Genomic DNA, 19584 nt, shown 5'->3' on the forward strand with positions numbered 1-19584 from the left:
TAACATGCAATCATTGGAAAATAAAATTGATGACCTACGATTACGATTATCCTACCAATGGGACATTAAGAACTGTAATATCTTATGTTTCACCGAGTCGTAGCTGAACGACGACACGGATAATATAGAGCTGGCGGGATTTTCCATGCACCGGCAGAACAGAGATGCTGCCTCTGGTAAGAGAAGGGGTGGGGGTGTGTGTCTTTTTGTCAATAACAGCTGGTGCGCGATGTGTAATATTAAAGAAGTCTTGAGGCATTGCTCGCGTGAGGTAGATTACCTTATGATAAGCTGTAGACCACACTATCTACCAAGAGAGTTCTCATCTATATTATTCGTAGCCGTCTATTTACCACCAGACAGATGCTGGCACTAAGACCGCACTCAACGAGCTGTATCAGGCCATAAGCAAACAAGAAAATGCTCATCCAGAAGCGGCATGGCTAGTAGGCCTATTTTTACCAGCATGTCACATGCAACCACAGGGAAAAAAACTCTAGACCACCTTTACTCCACACACAGAGACGCATACAAAGCTCTCCACCACCCTCCATTTGGCAAATCTGACCATAATTATATCCTCCTGATTCCTGCTTACAAGCAAAAACTAAAGCAAGAGCACCAGTGACTCGCTCAATAACGAAGTGTTCAGATGACGCGGATGCTATGCTACAGGACTGTTTTGCAAGCACAGACTGGAATATGTTCTGGGATTCATCCAATGACATTGAGAAGTATACCACCTCAGTCATCGGCTTCATCAATAAGTGCATCGACGACGTCATCCCCACAGTGACCGTACGTACATATCCCAACCAGAAGCCATGGATTACATGCAACATCCGCATCAAGCTAAAGGCTAGAGCTGACGCTTTCAAGGAGCGGGACACTAATTGACGAACCATCAAACAAGCAAAGCGTCAATATAGGATTAAGATTGACTACTACACCGGCTCTGACGCTCGTCGGATGTGGCAGGGCTTGAAAACTATTACCTACTACAAAGGGAAACACAGACGCGAGCTGCCCAGTGACGCGAGCCTACCAGACGAGCTAAATGCCTTTTATGCTCGCTTCGAGGCAAGCAACACTGAAGCGTGAATGGGAGCACCAGCTGTTCTGGATGACTGTGTGATAACGCTCTCGGTAGCCGATATGAGCAAGACCTTTAAACAGGTCAACATTCACAAAGCCGTGGGGCCAGACGGATTACCAGGACGTGTACTCAAAGCATGCGCGGACCAACTGGCAAGTGTCTTCACTAACATTTTCAACCTCTCCCTGACCAAGTCTGTAATACCTACATGTTTCAAGCAGACCACCATAGTCCCTGTGCCCAAGGAAGTGAAGGTAACCTGCCTAAATCATTACCTCCCCGTAGCACTCACGCCGGTAGCCATGAAGTGCTTTGAAAGGCTGGTCATGGTTCACATCAACAGCATCCTCCCGGATACCCTAGACCCACTCCAATTCGCATACCGCCCCAACAGATCCACAGATGACACAATCTCGCACTCCACATTGCCCTTTCCCATCCGGACAAAAGGAACACCTACGTGAGAATGCCGTTCATTGACTACAGCTCAGCGTTCAACACCATAGTGCCCACGAAGCTCATCACTAAGCTAAGGACCCTGGGACTGAACACCTCCCTCTGCAACTCGTTCCTGGACTTCCTGACGGGCCAACCCCAGGTGGTAAGGGTAGGTAGCAACACATCTGCCACTCTGATCCTCAACACTGGGGCCCCTCAGGGGTGTGGACTTAGTCCCCTCCTGTGCTCCCTATTCTCCCACGACTTCTCCCACGACTCCCACGACTCCAACACCATCATTAAGTTTGCTGACGACACAACAGTGGTAGGCCTGATCACCAACAACGATGAGACAGCCTATAGGGAGGTCAGAGACCTGGCAGTGTGGTGCAAGACAAATGAGCTAATAGTGGACTACAGGAAAAGGCGGGCCGAACAGGCCCCCATTAACTTCAACGGGGCTGTAGTGGAGCGGATCGAGAGCTTCAAGTTCCTTGGTGTCCACATCAACAACAAACTATCATGGTCCAAACACACCAATACAGTTGTGAAGAGGGCACGACAAATCCTTTTCCCCCTCAGGAGAATGAAAAGATTTGGGTCCCCAGATCCTCAAAAGGTTCTACAGTTGCACCATCGAGAGCATCCTGACCGGTTGCATCACCGCATGGTATGGCAACTGCTCGGCATCTGACCGTAAGGCGCTACAGAGGGTAGTGTGTACGTCCCAGTGCATCACCGGGGCCAAGCCTCATGCCATCCAGGACCTATATAATAGGCGGTGTCAGGGGAAAGCACATAAAATAGTCAGAGACTCCAGTCACCCTAGTCATAGACTGTTTTCTCTGCTACCGCACGGCAAGCAGTACCGGAGCGCCAAGTCTAGGACCAAAAGGCTCCTTAACAGCTTCTACCCCCCCCAAGCCATAAGACTGCTGAACAATTAATCAAACAGCCACCGGACTATAACATTGACCCCCCCATTTGTTTTGTACACTGCTGCTACTCGCTGTTTATTATCTATTCATAGTCACTTCACCCCCACCTACATGTACAAATGACCTCAACTAACCCGTACCCCCCCCCACACTGACTCAGTACCGGTACCCCCTGCATATAGCCTCGTTGTTATTGTGTTACTTTTCAGTTTATTTGGTAAATATTTTCTTAACTCTTCTTGAACTGCACTGTTGGTTAAGGGCTTTTAAGTAAGCATTTCACGGTAAGGTCTTCACTTGTTGTATTCGGCGCATGTGACAATTAAAGTTTGATTTGAGACAGATTCTGGACGTATACACACTATAGCAGGGCAGTGTGAGAGATTCTAGACATACATACACCAGAGCAGGGCACTGACAGGGATCATGGACACACGTGTTTGAGTAAGACACCAGCTATAAGTTCAGGGCTGAGAAAGGAACCTTTTTAGTTTCCCTACACAGCGTTACTTTGTCATTCTGAAAGGAGGGATGACGAGAGAGAAGTCTGATGTGAGGAGGATAGACCTCTCCAGATCTTTCAGACAAGTAGCGTATTGAATGAAACCCTTCCCTTCACATCCCTCTATTCCGCTCATCTCTTCACCTCTTTCCTTCTCAGCACCATTCACCAGATCACAGGCAGCAGCCGTAGTGAATGGTGCTGAATGGACCCCTTCCCTTCACCCCTTCCCTCGTTCCCTGCACTATTCTAACGAGCAGCCATTGATTGGAGGTTCTCTTTAGCGCTGTGTTTAACAGAGGCCTCCACAGTCTTTCATCTACTGCCAGAATCTCCTATAACAGCCATGGACTCCATCTCTCCCTCCTCCTTCTCTAGACAGACAAACTGATTGCTACCAGCATGGGGGAGCTGTGCCCTGCATAACTTGTAACAGTAGGTAGAAGATAAACAATGTATAAAGAAGATGGGAGTAATATATGGAATGATACACTAGTTAGAATATCAAAAGTGGGATGGAAGTTGCACTTTAATTTTCTATTGTTGAATCGATACAGTCTGTTAACAGTGGCTACGCACTTACAATATACACACTGAACACAGGCTGCTCAACCTATTAACAGTAAGACACCAGCTATATACACTGAACACAGGCTGCTCAACCCATTAACAGTAAGACACCAGCTATACACACTGAACACAGGCTGCTCAACCCATTAACAGTAAGACACCAGCTATACACACTGAACACAGGCTGCTCAACCCATTAACAGTAAGACACCAGCTATATACACTGAACACAGGCTGCTCAACCCATTAACAGTAAGACACCAGCTATATACACACTGAACACAGGCTGCTCAACCCATTAACAGTAAGACACCAGCTATATACACTGAACACAGGCTGCTCAACCCATTAACAGTAAGACACCAGCTATATACACTGAACACAGGCTGCTCAACCCATTAACAGTAAGACACCAGCTATATACACTGAACACAGGCTGCTCAACCCATTAACAGTAAGACACCAGCTGTATACACTGAACACAGGCTGCTCAACCCATTAACAGTAAGACACCAGCTGTATACACTGAACACAGGCTGCTCAACCCATTAACAGTAAGACACCAGCTATATACACTGAACACAGGCTGCTCAACCCATTAACAGTAAGACACCAGCTATATACACTGAACACAGGCTGCTCAACCTATTAACAGTAAGACACCAGCTATATACACTGAACACAGGCTGCTCAACCCATTAACAGTAAGACACTAGCTATATACACTGAACACAGGCTGCTCAACCTATTAACAGTAAGACACCAGCTATATACACTGAACACAGGCTGCTCAACCCATTAACAGTAAGACACCAGCTATATACACTGAACACAGGCTGCTCAACCCATTAACAGTAAGACACCAGCTATATACACTGAACACAGGCTGCTCAACCCATTAACAGTAAGACACCAGCTATATACACTGAACACAGGCTGCTCAACCCATTAACAGTAAGACACCAGCTATATACACTGAACACAGGCTGCTCAACCCATTAACAGTAAGACACCAGCTATATACACTGAACACAGGCTGCTCAACCCATTAACAGTAAGACACCAGCTATATGCACTGAACACAGGCTGCTCAACCCATTAACAGTAAGACACCAGCTATATACACTGAACACAGGCTGCTCAACCTATTAACAGTAAGACACCAGCTATATATGCACTGAACACAGGCTGCTCAACCCATTAACAGTAAGACACCAGCTATATACACTGAACACAGGCTGCTCAACCCATTAACAGTAAGACACCAGCTATATACACTGAACACAGGCTGCTCAACCCATTAACAGTAAGACACTAGCTATATACACTGAACACAGGCTGCTCAACCCATTAACAGTAAGACACCAGCTATATACACTGAACACAGGCTGCTCAACCCATTAACAGTAAGACACCAGCTATATATGCACTGAACACAGGCTGCTCAACCCATTAACAGTAAGACACTAGCTATATACACTGAACACAGGCTGCTCAACCCATTAACAGTAAGACACCAGCTATATACACTGAACACAGGCTGCTCAACCCATTAACAGTAAGACACCAGCTATATATGCACTGAACACAGGCTGCTCAACCCATTAACAGTAAGACACCGGCTATATACACTGAACACAGGCTGCTCAACCCATTAACAGTAAGACACCAGCTATATACACTGAACACAGGCTGCTCAACCCATTAACAGTAAGACACCAGCTATACACACTGAACACAGGCTGCTCAACCCAATAACAGTAAGACACCAGCTATATATGCACTGAACACAGGCTGCTCAACCCATTAACAGTAAGACACTAGCTATACACACTGAACACAGGCTGCTCAACCCATTAACAGTAAGACACCAGCTATATATGCACTGAACACAGGCTGCTCAACCTATTAACAGTAAGACACCAGCTATATACACTGAACACAGGCTGCTCAACCTATTAACAGTAAGACACCAGCTATATACACTGAACACAGGCTGCTCAACCCATTAACAGTAAGACACCAGCTATACACACTGAACACAGGCTGCTCAACCCATTAACAGTAAGACACCAGCTATATACACTGAACACAGGCTGCTCAACCCATTAACAGTAAGACACCAGCTATATACACTGAACACAGGCTGCTCAACCCATTAACAGTAAGACACCAGCTATATACACTGAACACAGGCTGCTCAACCCATTAACAGTAAGACACCAGCTATATACACTGAACACAGGCTGCTCAACCCATTAACAGTAAGACACCAGCTATATACACTGAACACAGGCTGCTCAACCCATTAACAGTAAGACACCAGCTATATATGCACTGAACACAGGCTGCTCAACCCAATAACAGTAAGACACCAGCTATATACACTGAACACAGGCTGCTCAACCCATTAACAGTAAGACACCAGCTATATATGCACTGAACACAGGCTGCTCAACCCAATAACAGTAAGACACCAGCTATATACACTGAACACAGGCTGCTCAACCCATTAACAGTAAGACACCAGCTATATACACTGAACACAGGCTGCTCAACCCATTAACAGTAAGACACCAGCTATATACACTGAACACAGGCTGCTCAACCCATTAACAGTAAGACACCGGCTATATACACTGAACACAGGCTGCTCAACCCATTAACAGTAAGACACCAGCTATATACACTGAACACAGGCTGCTCAACCCATTAACAGTAAGACACCAGCTATATGCACTGAACACAGGCTGCTCAACCCATTAACAGTAAGACACCAGCTATATACACTGAACACAGGCTGCTCAACCCATTAACAGTAAGACACCAGCTATATACACTGAACACAGGCTGCTCAACCCATTAACAGTAAGACACCAGCTATATACACTGAACACAGGCTGCTCAACCCATTAACAGTAAGACACCAGCTATATACACTGAACACAGGCTGCTCAACCCATTAACAGTAAGACACCAGCTATATACACTGAACACAGGCTGCTCAACCCATTAACAGTAAGACACCAGCTATATACACTGAACACAGGCTGCTCAACCCATTAACAGTAAGACACCAGCTATATACACTGAACACAGGCTGCTCAACCCATTAACAGTAAGACACCAGCTATATACACTGAACACAGGCTGCTCAACCCATTAACAGTAAGACACCAGCTATATGCACTGAACACAGGCTGCTCAACCCATTAACAGTAAGACACCGGCTATATACACTGAACACAGGCTGCTCAACCCAATAACAGTAAGACACCAGCTATATACACTGAACACAGGCTGCTCAACCCATTAACAGTAAGACACCAGCTATATACACTGAACACAGGCTGCTCAACCCAATAACAGTAAGACACCAGCTATATACACTGAACACAGGCTGCTCAACCCATTAACAGTAAGACACCAGCTATATACACTGAACACAGGCTGCTCAACCCAATAACAGTAAGACACCAGCTATATACACTGAACACAGGCTGCTCATCCCATTAACAGTAAGACACCAGCTATATACACTGAACACAGGCTGCTCAACCCATTAACAGTAAGACACCAGCTATATACACTGAACACAGGCTGCTCAACCCATTAACAGTAAGACACCAGCTATATACACTGAACACAGGCTGCTCATCCCATTAACAGTAAGACACTAGCTATATACACTGAACACAGGCTGCTCAACCCATTAACAGTAAGTGTATAAAGCTGCTATCTTAAAGGCAAAGCAGCTCTGACACAAAGTGTCGTAACAGGACCACCCTTCCAAACTTCGTCTTGTTGACTCATGAGAAAAACAGAACGTGAGAAGCCTGCGCTTCAAAGGCTACTCTGACTGACACTTGATATGCAACAAGAAAACCCAAACATGTTGGTGTCTGGGATTTATGTGCCTATATAGTGCCTGGGGCCCTGGCCAGTAGCGTAGGGAATATGGTCTTTCATTTCTGAGGAAACATCGCCCCCTTGTGGCAATGAGTAGCTGTGGTAAAATAAACAAAAAATGTTTTCATTTCAAACAATGCGAACTGATTAAATAAAAATCACAGCACTGATGTCGAGTTGGTTTACTTTTATTCAAAAAGTGACTGTCTCCAGACAAGTAAAAATCTGACTGAGTGACAATAGCATGGGGGACAAACAATACCACAGAAGAGTGTGTGTGTGTGTGTATGTATGTATGTATGTATGTATGTATGTGTGAAAAGATTAAAACACACAAATGGCCAAAAAGGAAAAACACAAATGAAAATAAAGCTTGATGTTTGTTTTATATACAGGAAGGTTCAAATAAAGGAATTATACCAATGTAGTGGTAGTAAGTGACAAAACAAAAGCCACAGTCATTTTTACTCCAAAATATTTACTTACATAAAATAATAATTAGGTAAAACACACAGGCTGTTTGTATCTACTTCATCGACATCACATCTGGACCATCTCGAATGTTCTGTCGTCATAACAACCCCAATAATCACCTTTCATGGCTACCTCTGACATGGAAGAAAGTTGTAAGAGAAAACAAATGTAGGACCTTTCCAGAAACAACCCCAAGCACCCTAGTGTCACGAGGCCCAACCAAATCTCATCTACATAATCTTTCCGGGGCTACCTCAAGTCTAACCCCGAGGTGCTAGTGTAGCTCTATAGTAATTTGCTGGGTATAAGCAATACGATAGTAGCTTCACCATTTACCTCTGATAGTATAGTTGGGATGAAGCCTAATTGCTTATACCTTACCCATTCCTATCAGATATACACAGGTGCCTTGGAGAGTCTAGGTATATAGGCAAAGAATGACTAGAATGGGAAAAAGCATCCCTTAAGCAATATCAATTTCATTCTAGTAATACTATTTCTATGGGGCTAGGGGCAGTTTCTGGACAGGGCAGTTGATTTCCTTCCACTACTGCATGTTTAAGGCCCAGGCATGGAATGATTACAAAGTAGATAGATTTACCTCAGTAGACAAAACATTTAATTAAAACTTATGGACGACATAATAGTTCATGTCACATTTAAGCTTTGTCTAGCTGCCAGAGTGCTGCTACTGTTGAAGTGTCCCAAATGGCACCCTATTCCCTATATAGTGCACTACTTTTGACCAGGGCCCATAGGGAATATAGGGCCTGGTGAGGGCACTAGGGAATAGGGTACCATTTGGGATGAAACCAATCAACCTTTCTATAGGATTATAATGATGACTGGTTTTTAGTTAGTTACACAGTTTTATATTGTGGAGTTTCGCGACAGGACATTATTATTACTCATGGATGTTGAAAATCTTAAAGCTGAAATTTCACAAGCCAGATTTATTTTGTCATAATGAATCTCATCCAAACTAATTTACACGTAGGAAAAACGGTAGAAACCCCAAGACGTTAAGAAAAAAAAATACAAATTTAAAAATCTTCCGACACCTGACTACCCATGCTTTTCATTTTAAACAGTTTTACTTACACATTTCTGAAACATTAACTTTAGGTTGAACATTTTAATAAAAAAAAAAAGCACAGTTATAAAATCAGCACCGATTCATATATAACTTTATTTAAAATTTAGAGATAGCTATTTCAACACTAAATATGCTGGATTTTCAGGAGATGGAGAAATGTATTTTCTGTGTATTAACGTGCTGCTTGCTTGTCTCTGAGTCAGCACAGTGGTGGCACTACCAGAGAGAAAATCCCCTCGCTGTCCGTCGGGGAGACAACTCTACAGATAGGTAGAAGGGTGCAAATCTTTGGGTAAGCTTCAGGACTTGTGCGACAGCCTAGTTCCTTGTTAAACACTTTTGGCTGCATACCAAATGGCACCCTATTCCCTATATAGTGCACTACTTTTGAGATGCATCCTGGGACTCTTCACAGCAACTACTGGGGTCCTCAGTCAGACAGTATCCAACAACCACAGAATGGAAACAGTACCCACACATTTGGATGTGACGAAGAGACCTTCCGGTCCAAACGTTGCAAGAAACTATACTGAAGCATTTACAACAGTGTGGCGTTATTTCTACGTGTTTCGTATGAAGGAATCTGCTCTTGGAAAAAGATTGTGCCCTTTACTAGGGCCAACGGTTGGATGTGTGTTGCTACAGCCATGACTCTTACAGGTGATCTAGTTAACAGGTCACCAACTGAACCACCAGCAGTCATCATCACAACCACAGAACCAACAGATTCTGACAGTCCAACATGGAGGAAAGGAAAACAAAAAAACTGAAAATAGCATAAAGACCGTGTCCATCCACTACTACTACAGCACAGCTAGCTAGTTACCTTTCCTACTAACAACCTGTTTATAAATTACTAGACCACACCGGGTTACTCACTATACTAGCATAGAGACAGGGTTAGAAGACATTTCCAAATCTCATTCCATCTCCATTTGGAAGAAAAATAAACATTCTAGAATAATGGAACTTTCTTCAGACTAAATGTCGAGGATTCCTTTAGGTTTGAAACTGGTTTGCCACTAACTGAAAGGGGAAAAGCTTACCCAAGGATTATAAAAGTATTTTGTTTTCATTCAGTCCCCTCTGAGCAAGCAACACTGTGTGTGTGTGTGTGTGTGTGTGTGTGTGTGTCCATGGAGGATAAACCAGAGAAGACTTCAGATCCGCATCGTAACTTCTCCATAAATACAAAATGCCTCTCCTCTTCGTCTACAAATACCAGTTTAAAACATGGACACTCCAAGGACCTGCAGAGACAAAAGTGATCATTACACATCTGTAAAAGCACTTAGCAACAACATGTCGGTCTTACGTATTACTATAGTGAGGCTAAACCAACCTCCCAGATCTCATCTCGACTATTGGAAAATCTGGAGAACTTCAGTATTGGATTGTGTTTTAACGTAGCGCTGGCAGGCAAAGCTTGTGTTTGATTAGCGCGGAGTAGAAATGAAGCATTCGATAGACTGAGTAAAATTATGTTTCCCCTAAAGAGAGGCATTGCCTTGATTTAGCTTTTTGTTTTCCTACTGTGTTGGACAAAGTTTCAGTAGCCTATGAGGAGTTAGTTTGTATGTTATGCATGCTAGCTTGTTGCATCACTAGACCACTGTACTCCACCCCTTTTTATCTTCTTCCTGCAGAGAACTTCCCCAGGCTTTCCAACAGAAAAAGCTCAAAAGGAATGTATTCAACCAAATGATCTTCCACATTTAACCCAACCCCTCTGAATCAGAGAGGTGCGGGGGCTGTCTTAATCAACGTCAGCATCATCGGCGCCCGGGGATCAGTTATTGGGGGCCGGCTCGTATTTTCGAACCAGCAATCTTTTGGTTACCGACCCAAAAGTTATTTCTAACCGCTAGGCTACCTGCTGCCCAGAATGTGTATAGCCTGGGCTTCCAAGGCTAATATTACTATAAAAATCAGATGTTGTTTCCCTATTATTTCCCTATCATTCAGTTCTGAACAGAACCATAATTGTTTCCGTTACGTTGCACTGTTCTGACCAGCAAAATCAACGGTTTATATTGTTCCTTTCCGAAATGCATTATTTATTTATTTTTAAATTTAGTGAGACATTAAATTACTTCACCAATCATGCAGGGCGGACAGAGCAGCTTGCTGTGGAGAAATGAATACATTCATCTGAAATGGGTCTTCCGTATTTAAACCAACCCCTGAATCAGAGGTGCGTAAGGCTGCCTTAAATCGACATCCACGTCTTCGGCGCCCGGGGAACAGTGGGTTAACTGCCTTGCTCAAGGGTAGAACAACAGATTTTTACCGTGTCAGCTCGGAGATTCGATCGAGTAACCTTTCGGTTACTGGCCCAACACTCCTACCCGCCAGCCTACACACGCAATGATTTACAAGTGGCAGACAGACACTGGGTGCCAGCTGGAATTGTCAATGTAATGCATCTCAATAGGAAAATGATGATTTTACACAATATAGAAACAGAAATAATCTACAAAATGACTTTGTAATTTCAATGACGTGTATTCATAACATCTTAGCTTTTATAATAAACTAAATGACATTACAATGTTACATATTAGTTTATTTTAGTTGATGTCTTTTTTTCTTCTTTAAAAAAAAAATATATATATTAAAAAAAACAATGATGTGCTTACGGGCATCTGGTTTGTAAATAAGCATTTCATGGAAAGGTCAACACCTGTTGTATGTGACAAATACAACTTGATGTGGTATTTCCTGGCGGTCTCCCGTCTCAGTATTAACCAGGCCGACCCTGAACAGGCGAGGTTAGGGTGATATGACCACAAGCGTAGTGGTGACCCAGCACAGAGGTGCAGTGCTCGTTACATATTAGTTTCTAGGGAACAATAAGTGCTTTAAAACATAGCTCGATTTTTTTATTTTATTTTAACCTTTATTTAAGTAGGCAAGTCAGTTAAGAACAAACTCTTATTTTCAATGACGGCCTAGGAACAGTGGATTAACTGTCTTGTTCAGGGGCAAAACGACCGATTTTTACCTTGCCAGCTCGGGGATTCGATCTTGCAACCTTTTGGTTACTAGTTCAACGCTCTAACCACTAGGCTACCTGCCTCCCAATAAAATAAAAAACCCTCTTATTTTCTGGTGCTCCTAAATTTAAGTTGCGAGCACCAGTACAACCAATGAAAATGTTTAATTTAGAGCGCTGTGTATGTATAAGGAAGAGTATTACTATAGAGTAATAATGGTTGAGTATAAGAGAAGAGAGTTACTTACAGACTCGTCCATGATAGAGCCAGGGTCAAAGTAGTCTGGTTTCAGCTCTGATCTCTCTCTCCTGTTCTTAGAGGGGGGCTGGAGAAGGAAGAGAAACAAATATGAAATTATTTAAATTCTGCTTATATGAGCTGATTGTGATAATTACACACTGAACAAAAAATAAACGCAACATGCAACAATTTTAAAGATTTTACTGAGTTACAGTTCATATAAGGAAATCTGTCAATTGAAATAAATTAATTAGGCCCTAATCTATGGATTTCACATGACTGGTAAAACATGAATTTGTTGGTCACAGACACCTTAAAAAAAGGTAGGGACGTGGATCAGAAAACTAGTCAGTATCTGGTGTGACCACCATTTGCCTCATGCAGTGTGACATCTTCACATAAGAGTTGAACAGGCTGTTGATTGTGAGCTTTGGAAAGTGGTCTCACTCTTTAACGGCTGTGCGAAGTTGCTGAATATTGGCGGGAACTGGAACACACTGTCGTACACGACGATCCAGAGCATCCCAAATATGCTCAATTGATGTCATGTCTGGTGAGTATGCAGGCCATGGAAGAACTGGGCCATTTCTAGCTTCAAGGAATTGTGTACAGATCCTTGCAGAACATGAGGTGATGGATGAATGGCATGACGACTGGCCTCAGGATCTAGTCACGGTAGAGTGCATTCGGGAACAATTCAGACTTCACTTTGTCAACATTTGGTTACATAACAGCCTTATTCTAAAACGGATTTTAAAAATGTTTCTCAATCTACCCCATGATGACAAAGCATAAACTGTTTAGAAATTTTACCAAATGTACAAAAAATTAAAAACTACGTTTTATAAAATAAGTTTTCAGACCCTCCTGTTTCCATTGATCATCCTTGAGATGTTTCTACAACTTGATTGGAGTCCATGTGTGGTAAATCCAATTGATTGGACATGATTTGGAAAGACACACACTTGTCTATATAAGGTCCCACAGTTTTTTTGTATTCAAATTTTTTGATGTTGGTAATTTTATCCCCTTTTTCGTGATATCCAATTGCGATCGTCTCATCGCTGCAACTACCCAATGGGCTTGGGAGAGGCGTCCTCCGAAACATGACCTGCCAAGCCGCGCCACTTCTTAACACCTGCTCGGTTAACACGGAAGCCAGCTGCACCAACCTGTCGGAGGAAACACCGTACAACTGACCCCCCGTGTCAGCTTACAGGCGCCCGGCCCGCCACAAGGAGTTGCTAGAGCTCGATGAACCAAGGAAAGCCCCCCGGCCAAACCTTGGGATCGAAACCCAGGCTGTAGTGATGCCTCAACACTGCAATGCAGTGCCTTAGACCGATAAGGTCCCACAGTTGACAGTGAAAATCAGTGCAAAAACCAAGACACCGATGGTCACTGACAGAGCTCAAGAGTTTCTCTGTGGAGATGGGAGAACCTTCCAGAAAGACAATCATTTCTGCAGCACCCCACCATTCAGGCCTTTATGGTAGAGTGGCCAGACGGAAGCCACTCATCAGTAAAAGGCACATGACAGCCAGCTTGGAGTTTGCCAAAAGGCACCTAAAGGGCTCTCAGACGATGAGAAACAAGGTTCTCTGGTCTGATGAAACCAAGATTAAACTCTTTGGCCTGAATGCCAAGCGTCACATCTGGAGGAAACCTAGCACCATCCCTACAGTGAAGCATGGTGGTGGCAGCATCATGTTGTGGGGGATGTTTTTCAGCTGCTGGGACTGGGAGACTAGTCAGGATCGAGGAAAATATGAAAGAAGTAAAGTAGAGAGAGATCCTTGATGAAAACCTGCTCCAGAGCGCTCAGGACCTCAGACTGGGGCGAAGGTTCACCTTCCAACAGGACAACGACCCTAAGCACACAGCCAAGACAACACGAGTGTCTTCAGGACAAGTCTCTGAATGTCCTTGAGTGGCCCAGCTAAAGCCCGGACTTGACCTGATGAAACATCGAGAGACCTGAAAATAGCTGTGCAGCAACGCTCCCCATCCGATCTGCAGAGAAGAATGGGAGAATCTACCCAAATACAGGTCTGCCAAGCTTGTAGCGTCATACCCGAGAAGACTTGAGGCTGTAATCCCTGCCAAAGGTTCTTCAACAAAGTACTGAGTAAAGGGTCTGAATACTTTTTTTATTTTTATACATTTGCCAACATTCCTAAAAACCTGTTTTTGCGTTGTCATTATGGGGTATTGTGTGTAGATTGATGAGGGATTTTTTTTTTTTTTCCTAAGTAACAAAATATGAAGGGTCTGAATACTTTGAATGCACTGCAACTCTGTGCATTCAAATTGCCATCGATAAATTGCAATTGTGTTTGTTGTCCGTAGCTTACGCTTGCCCATACCTTAACCCCACCGCCACCATGGGGCACTCTGTTCACAACGTTGACATCAGTAAACTGCTCGCCCACACGACACCATACACGCTGACTGGCATCTGCCCGGTACAGTTGAAACCGGGATTCATCCGTGAAGAGCACACTTCTCCAGTATGCCAGTGAGCATTTACCCACTGAAGTTGGTTACGACTTCCAAATTCTCTAAAGCTGGGTGTACACTACACAATTTCATCCCCAATTTAACTGTTCCAGACACATTTTTGAGATGAGACAAAACCCCCATGTTGATGCCTACTAGGGGGGGGGGGCACACAGACGCTCGTTTAATGGGAGCAGATTAGAGACGCAATCCGAGGGCTATCGATCTCAGTGCCACACGTCCCAATATTTTCAAACATTTTGATTTTATCGGCACAAAATCTTCAATGCTTTTGTAGTGTGAGATGTGCAACGCCAATGAGCAATAGTCAATGAGAGCTCGCCAGTGAAGAACCCAGTGAGATGAGCATCACCCAGAATGTGTAGACTCAAAAGGAGCCATGTCCCTTTTTCAGGACCCTGTCTTTCAAAAATAATTGGTAAAAATCAAAATACCTTCATTGTAAAGGGTTTAAACACTGTTTCCCAACCTGTAGAACGATCGTAAAGACACTAACACCTTACAGATGGTAGGCAATTAAGGTCACAGCTATGAAAACTTAGGACACTAAATAGGCCTTTCTACTGACTCTGAAAAACACCAAAAGAAAGATGCCCAGGGTCCCTGCTCATATGCGTGAACGTGCCTTAGGCATACTGCATGGTGGCATGAGTACTGCAGATGTGGCCAGGGCAATATATTGCAATGTCCGTACTGTGAGACGCCTAAGACAGCGCTGCAGGGAGACAGGACGTACAGCTGATGGTCCTTGCAGTGGCAGACCACGTATAACAACACCTGCACAGGATCGGTACATCCGAACATCACACCTGTGGGGCAAGTACAGGATGCAACAACAACTGCACCAGGAACGCACAATCCCTCCATCAGTGCTCAGACTGTCCTCCATAGACTGAGAGGGACTGAGTGCGTGTAGGCCTGTTGTAAGGCAGGTCCTCACCAGACATCACCGGCAACAATGTCGCCTATGGTCACAAACCCACCGGCGCTGGACCAAACAGGACGGGCAAAAAGTGCTCTTCCCTGACGAGTCACGGTTTTGTCTCACCGGGAGTGATGGCCGGATTCGCGTTTATCGTCGAAGGAATGAGCGTTACACCGAGGCCTGTACTCTGGAGCAGGATTGATTTGGAGGTGGAGGGTCCGTCATGGTCTGGGGCGGTGTGTCACAGCATCATCGGACTGAGCTTGTTGTCATTGCAGGCAATCTCAACACTTTGCGTTACAGGGAAGAGATCCTCCTCCCTCATGTGGTACCCTTCCTGCAGGCTCATCCTGACATGACCCTCCAGCATGACAGTGCCACCAGCCATACTGCAAGACAGGAATGTCAGTGTTCTGCCATGGCCAGCGAAGAGTCTGGATCTCAATCCCATGGTGCACGTCTGGGACCTGTTGGATCGGAGGGTGAAGGCTAGGGCCATTCCCCCCAGAAATATCCAGGAACTTGCAGGTGCCTTGGTGGAAGAGTGGGGTAACATCTCACAGCAAGAACTGACAAATCTGGTGCAGTCCATGAGGAGATGCACTGCAGTACTTAATGCAGCTGGTGGCCACACCAGATACTGACTGTTACTTTAGATTTTTACCCCCCTTTGTTCAGGGACACATTATCCCATTTCTGTTAGTCACATGTCTGTGGAACTTGTTCAGTTTATGTCTCAGTTGTTGAATCTTGTTATGTTCATACAAATATTTACACATGTTAAGTTTGCTGAAAATAAACGCAGTTGACCGTGAGAGGAAGTTTCTTTTTTTGCTGAGTTTAAAGGCAAGTACAAACGCATGCTAAACAGAGCCAAAGTGTCAAACCATTCAAGCAATGTTATTCAATTCATAATATTATTATGAATATATTTCAACTCTGTATGGCAAGCGTGAATGTCTGACTGAAAATGTTTGAGGTTGCTTTGAGTCACAGATCGTTGTAACTACTTTAAATCTACATCACATCATTGTTTTGGCGAGACAGCGTGCTATGGAGAATCCTCACGACCAAGTGAAGAATCTTGTAGTGTGTGACCTACCATCCGTGCCACATCGTTCAGTGTGCGCACCACTACGTCGGCAAGACAAAAAAAAAAAAACTACAGGAGAGATTAATGTGAGAGGTTTAGCGATGTTAGGATTTTTAAAGTCGTGTAGGTTTAAAATGACGTGTGAGGTAGCTTATTGTAGAGAAATTAATATTAGATTCTCTGGCAACAGCTCTGATGGACATTCCTGCAGTCAGCATGCCAATTGCACACTCCCTCAACTTGACAGCTGAAGCATTGTAGAAAATTACGGAACATTTATGGGATCTTATATTTTAGCTCATGAAAGCAACATTATTGCGGTATTTTTTTTATAAAGATTTATTTTCAGGATATTTAGTGTTTCTTGACAGAGATCTTTGTGGATCACCACATAATTCGCTGTTAAAGATTTTATAAACCAAATGCCATATTTGTAGTAAAAGGTCAAAGGTCTCACCAGGTCGATGTCCATGGTGTCAAAGTCCATGCCCTCGTTGAGGTCTTCCATACGACCCTCTGACGACATCATCACGTCCTCTACGATAGGCTCCTCATCCTCCTCCATCAGCCCTGTACCACGCCGACTACACACACACACCATAATTAGTACAAACTACCATCAATAGAGTAGCTGTACATAAACAAATGGTTAGTCCACAAAGATATGTAAAGGAAGTAGCTCTTACATGGGCTGTTGCAGGTTGGTCCTGGGCTCGGGGTTAGGGAGGGTGTGTGTGTGTGTGTGTTCTTACATGGGCTGTTGCAGGTTGGTCCTGGGCTCGGGGTTAGGGAGGGTGTGTGTGTGTGTGTGTTCTTACATGGGCTGTTGCAGGTTGGTCCTGGGCTCGGGGTTAGGGAGGGTGTGTGTGTGTGTGTGTTCTTACATGGCCTGTTGCAGGTTGGTCCTGAGCTTGGCGTAGTTCATGGCTCTCTCCTGCTGCTGACGAACCTCCTCCTGCTGCCTCTGAGCCAGCATCCACGTCACCTGGGTACTACAAACACAGACAACAATAAGTTAAATAACCACACTGGTGGTTCAGGTAGGTATACAGAGACAGAGAGAAACAGAGAGAAGGAGAAAGGGAATCTTACTTGTAGTCGATGGGTGTCTGGTGGAGTTGAGGGGTTTGGGGGAGTGTGTGAGGGTGAGGATGCTGCTGGGAGTCTGAAGGGAGGGCATACACTCCCATGTAGCTGTCGTCTCTCCCCCGTTTGGCCTCCTCCCTCATGTCCCCTGGTCCTCTCATCATGGTAGAGGTGAGGTGGGGGGAGGGCATCATCACTGGAGTCTGCATGCTCTGGTGCTGCCACGACATATCTGTACTGCTGCTACTGCTCTCCTCCGCTAGAGAGAACACACCGTGTTAAACACACACCACTCTAACATGGCCATGTAGTGACTCCAGTCTGACTTCCAGACCCTGGTGCTGTAGCTACCTTCAGGGAGTTTCCTCTTGGCTGCAGCGACGGTAGCAGTGGGAGTTGCAGCCTTGGTCTTCTTGGATCTGACCGACGACCCTCTGGAGGAGTAGCCGGAGACAACAGACATGGTGTCATCGTCCCCGCCGGCCTGCAGGGAGTTCCTGTAGGAGATGAGCGGTAGCCAGCAGTCGTCTCTCTGGAGGGCCATCTGGAAGGTCATGAACCTCTCCAGATACATGTGACTACAGCGGAGAGAGGAGAGATGTTACACACACTGAACAAAAACATAAAACACAACATATAAAGTGTTCGTCCCAGGTTTCATGAGCTGAAATAAAAGATCCCAGAACAAAAAGCCTATTTCTCTCAAATTTGTTTACATCCCTGTTAGTGAGCATTTCTCTTTTTCCAAGATAATCCATCCACCTGACAGGTGTGGCATACCAAGAAGCTGATTAAACAGCATGATCATTACACAGGTGCACCTTGTGCTGGGGACAATAGACTACAAAAATGTGCAATTTTGTCACAACGCCACAGATATCTCAAGTTGAGGGAGCATGCAATTGGCATGCTGACTGCAGGAATGTCCACCAGAGCTGTTGCCAGAGAATTAAATTTCTCGAACATAAGCCGCCTTCAATGTTATTTTCAAGAATTTGGCAGTACGTCCAACTGGCCTCACAACAGCAGACCACATGCAACTACACCAGCCCAGGACCTCCATCGTCTGAGACCAGATCGTCTGAGACCAGCCACCCGGACAGCTGATGAAACTGAGGAGTATTTCTGTCTGAAATAAAGCCCTTTTGTGGGGAAAAACTCATTCTGATTGGCTGGACCTGGCTCCCAAGTGGCCTCCCAGTCATGTGAAATCCATAGATTAGGGCCTCATTTATTTATTTAAATTGACTGATTTCCTTATATGAACTGTAACTTTGAAATTGTTGTGTTAATATTTTTGTTCAGTATAAATACACACAACTAAAGAGGGGACACGGTCCTCTTATCCTGCTTCATGACATATCATACGAGTCATCACTTACACAGACATCAGTTACCACACACACACACAGGTGCACGTGTCTGATTAGGAGAGGCAGAGGTGTGTACTCACACAGTCCTCTTGTCCTGCCTCATTAGTTTGGAGGAAAACTCAGAGAGGATGTCTAGGAAGGCCAGGTGAAGAGGAGGGTTGCCCTCTCCCTGGGGACTGGGCTCCTTAAACGAAAACTCTATACCATCCCTGGGGGGGAAGAGAGCGAGAGAGAAGAGGTAGGGAGAGGGGAGTGAGAGTAGAGGGAGACAATTTTAGATCAGAAAAATGGGAGGTATCTAACAGCATATGTAGAAACATACGTTAAC

The 19584-nt window shown here is 44.5% G+C and overlaps 1 protein-coding gene across 2 annotated transcripts in view; it reads right to left on the reverse strand.

Annotated features, from left to right (window-relative positions):
- Positions 1 to 7625: 7625 nt before the first annotated feature.
- LOC120034667 (cohesin subunit SA-2-like) overlaps positions 7626 to 19584 on the reverse strand; it is a 42211-nt gene continuing 30252 nt past the window's right edge. For both annotated transcript variants that reach the window (XM_038981263.1, XM_038981264.1), the window contains 7 exons: positions 19337 to 19465; positions 18235 to 18461; positions 17890 to 18142; positions 17682 to 17789; positions 17255 to 17381; positions 12267 to 12344; positions 7626 to 10273 (listed from right to left, as the gene is read on the reverse strand). In XM_038981263.1, the coding sequence (XP_038837191.1) occupies positions 10250 to 10273; positions 12267 to 12344; positions 17255 to 17381; positions 17682 to 17789; positions 17890 to 18142; positions 18235 to 18461; positions 19337 to 19465 (946 nt within the window). In that variant the 3' untranslated portion in view covers positions 7626 to 10249. The remainder of the gene's footprint in view (positions 10274 to 12266; positions 12345 to 17254; positions 17382 to 17681; positions 17790 to 17889; positions 18143 to 18234; positions 18462 to 19336; positions 19466 to 19584) is intronic.

Source organism: Salvelinus namaycush, chromosome 42 (genome assembly GCF_016432855.1).
Source record: "Salvelinus namaycush isolate Seneca chromosome 42, SaNama_1.0, whole genome shotgun sequence".
NCBI lineage: Eukaryota > Metazoa > Chordata > Actinopteri > Salmoniformes > Salmonidae > Salvelinus > Salvelinus namaycush.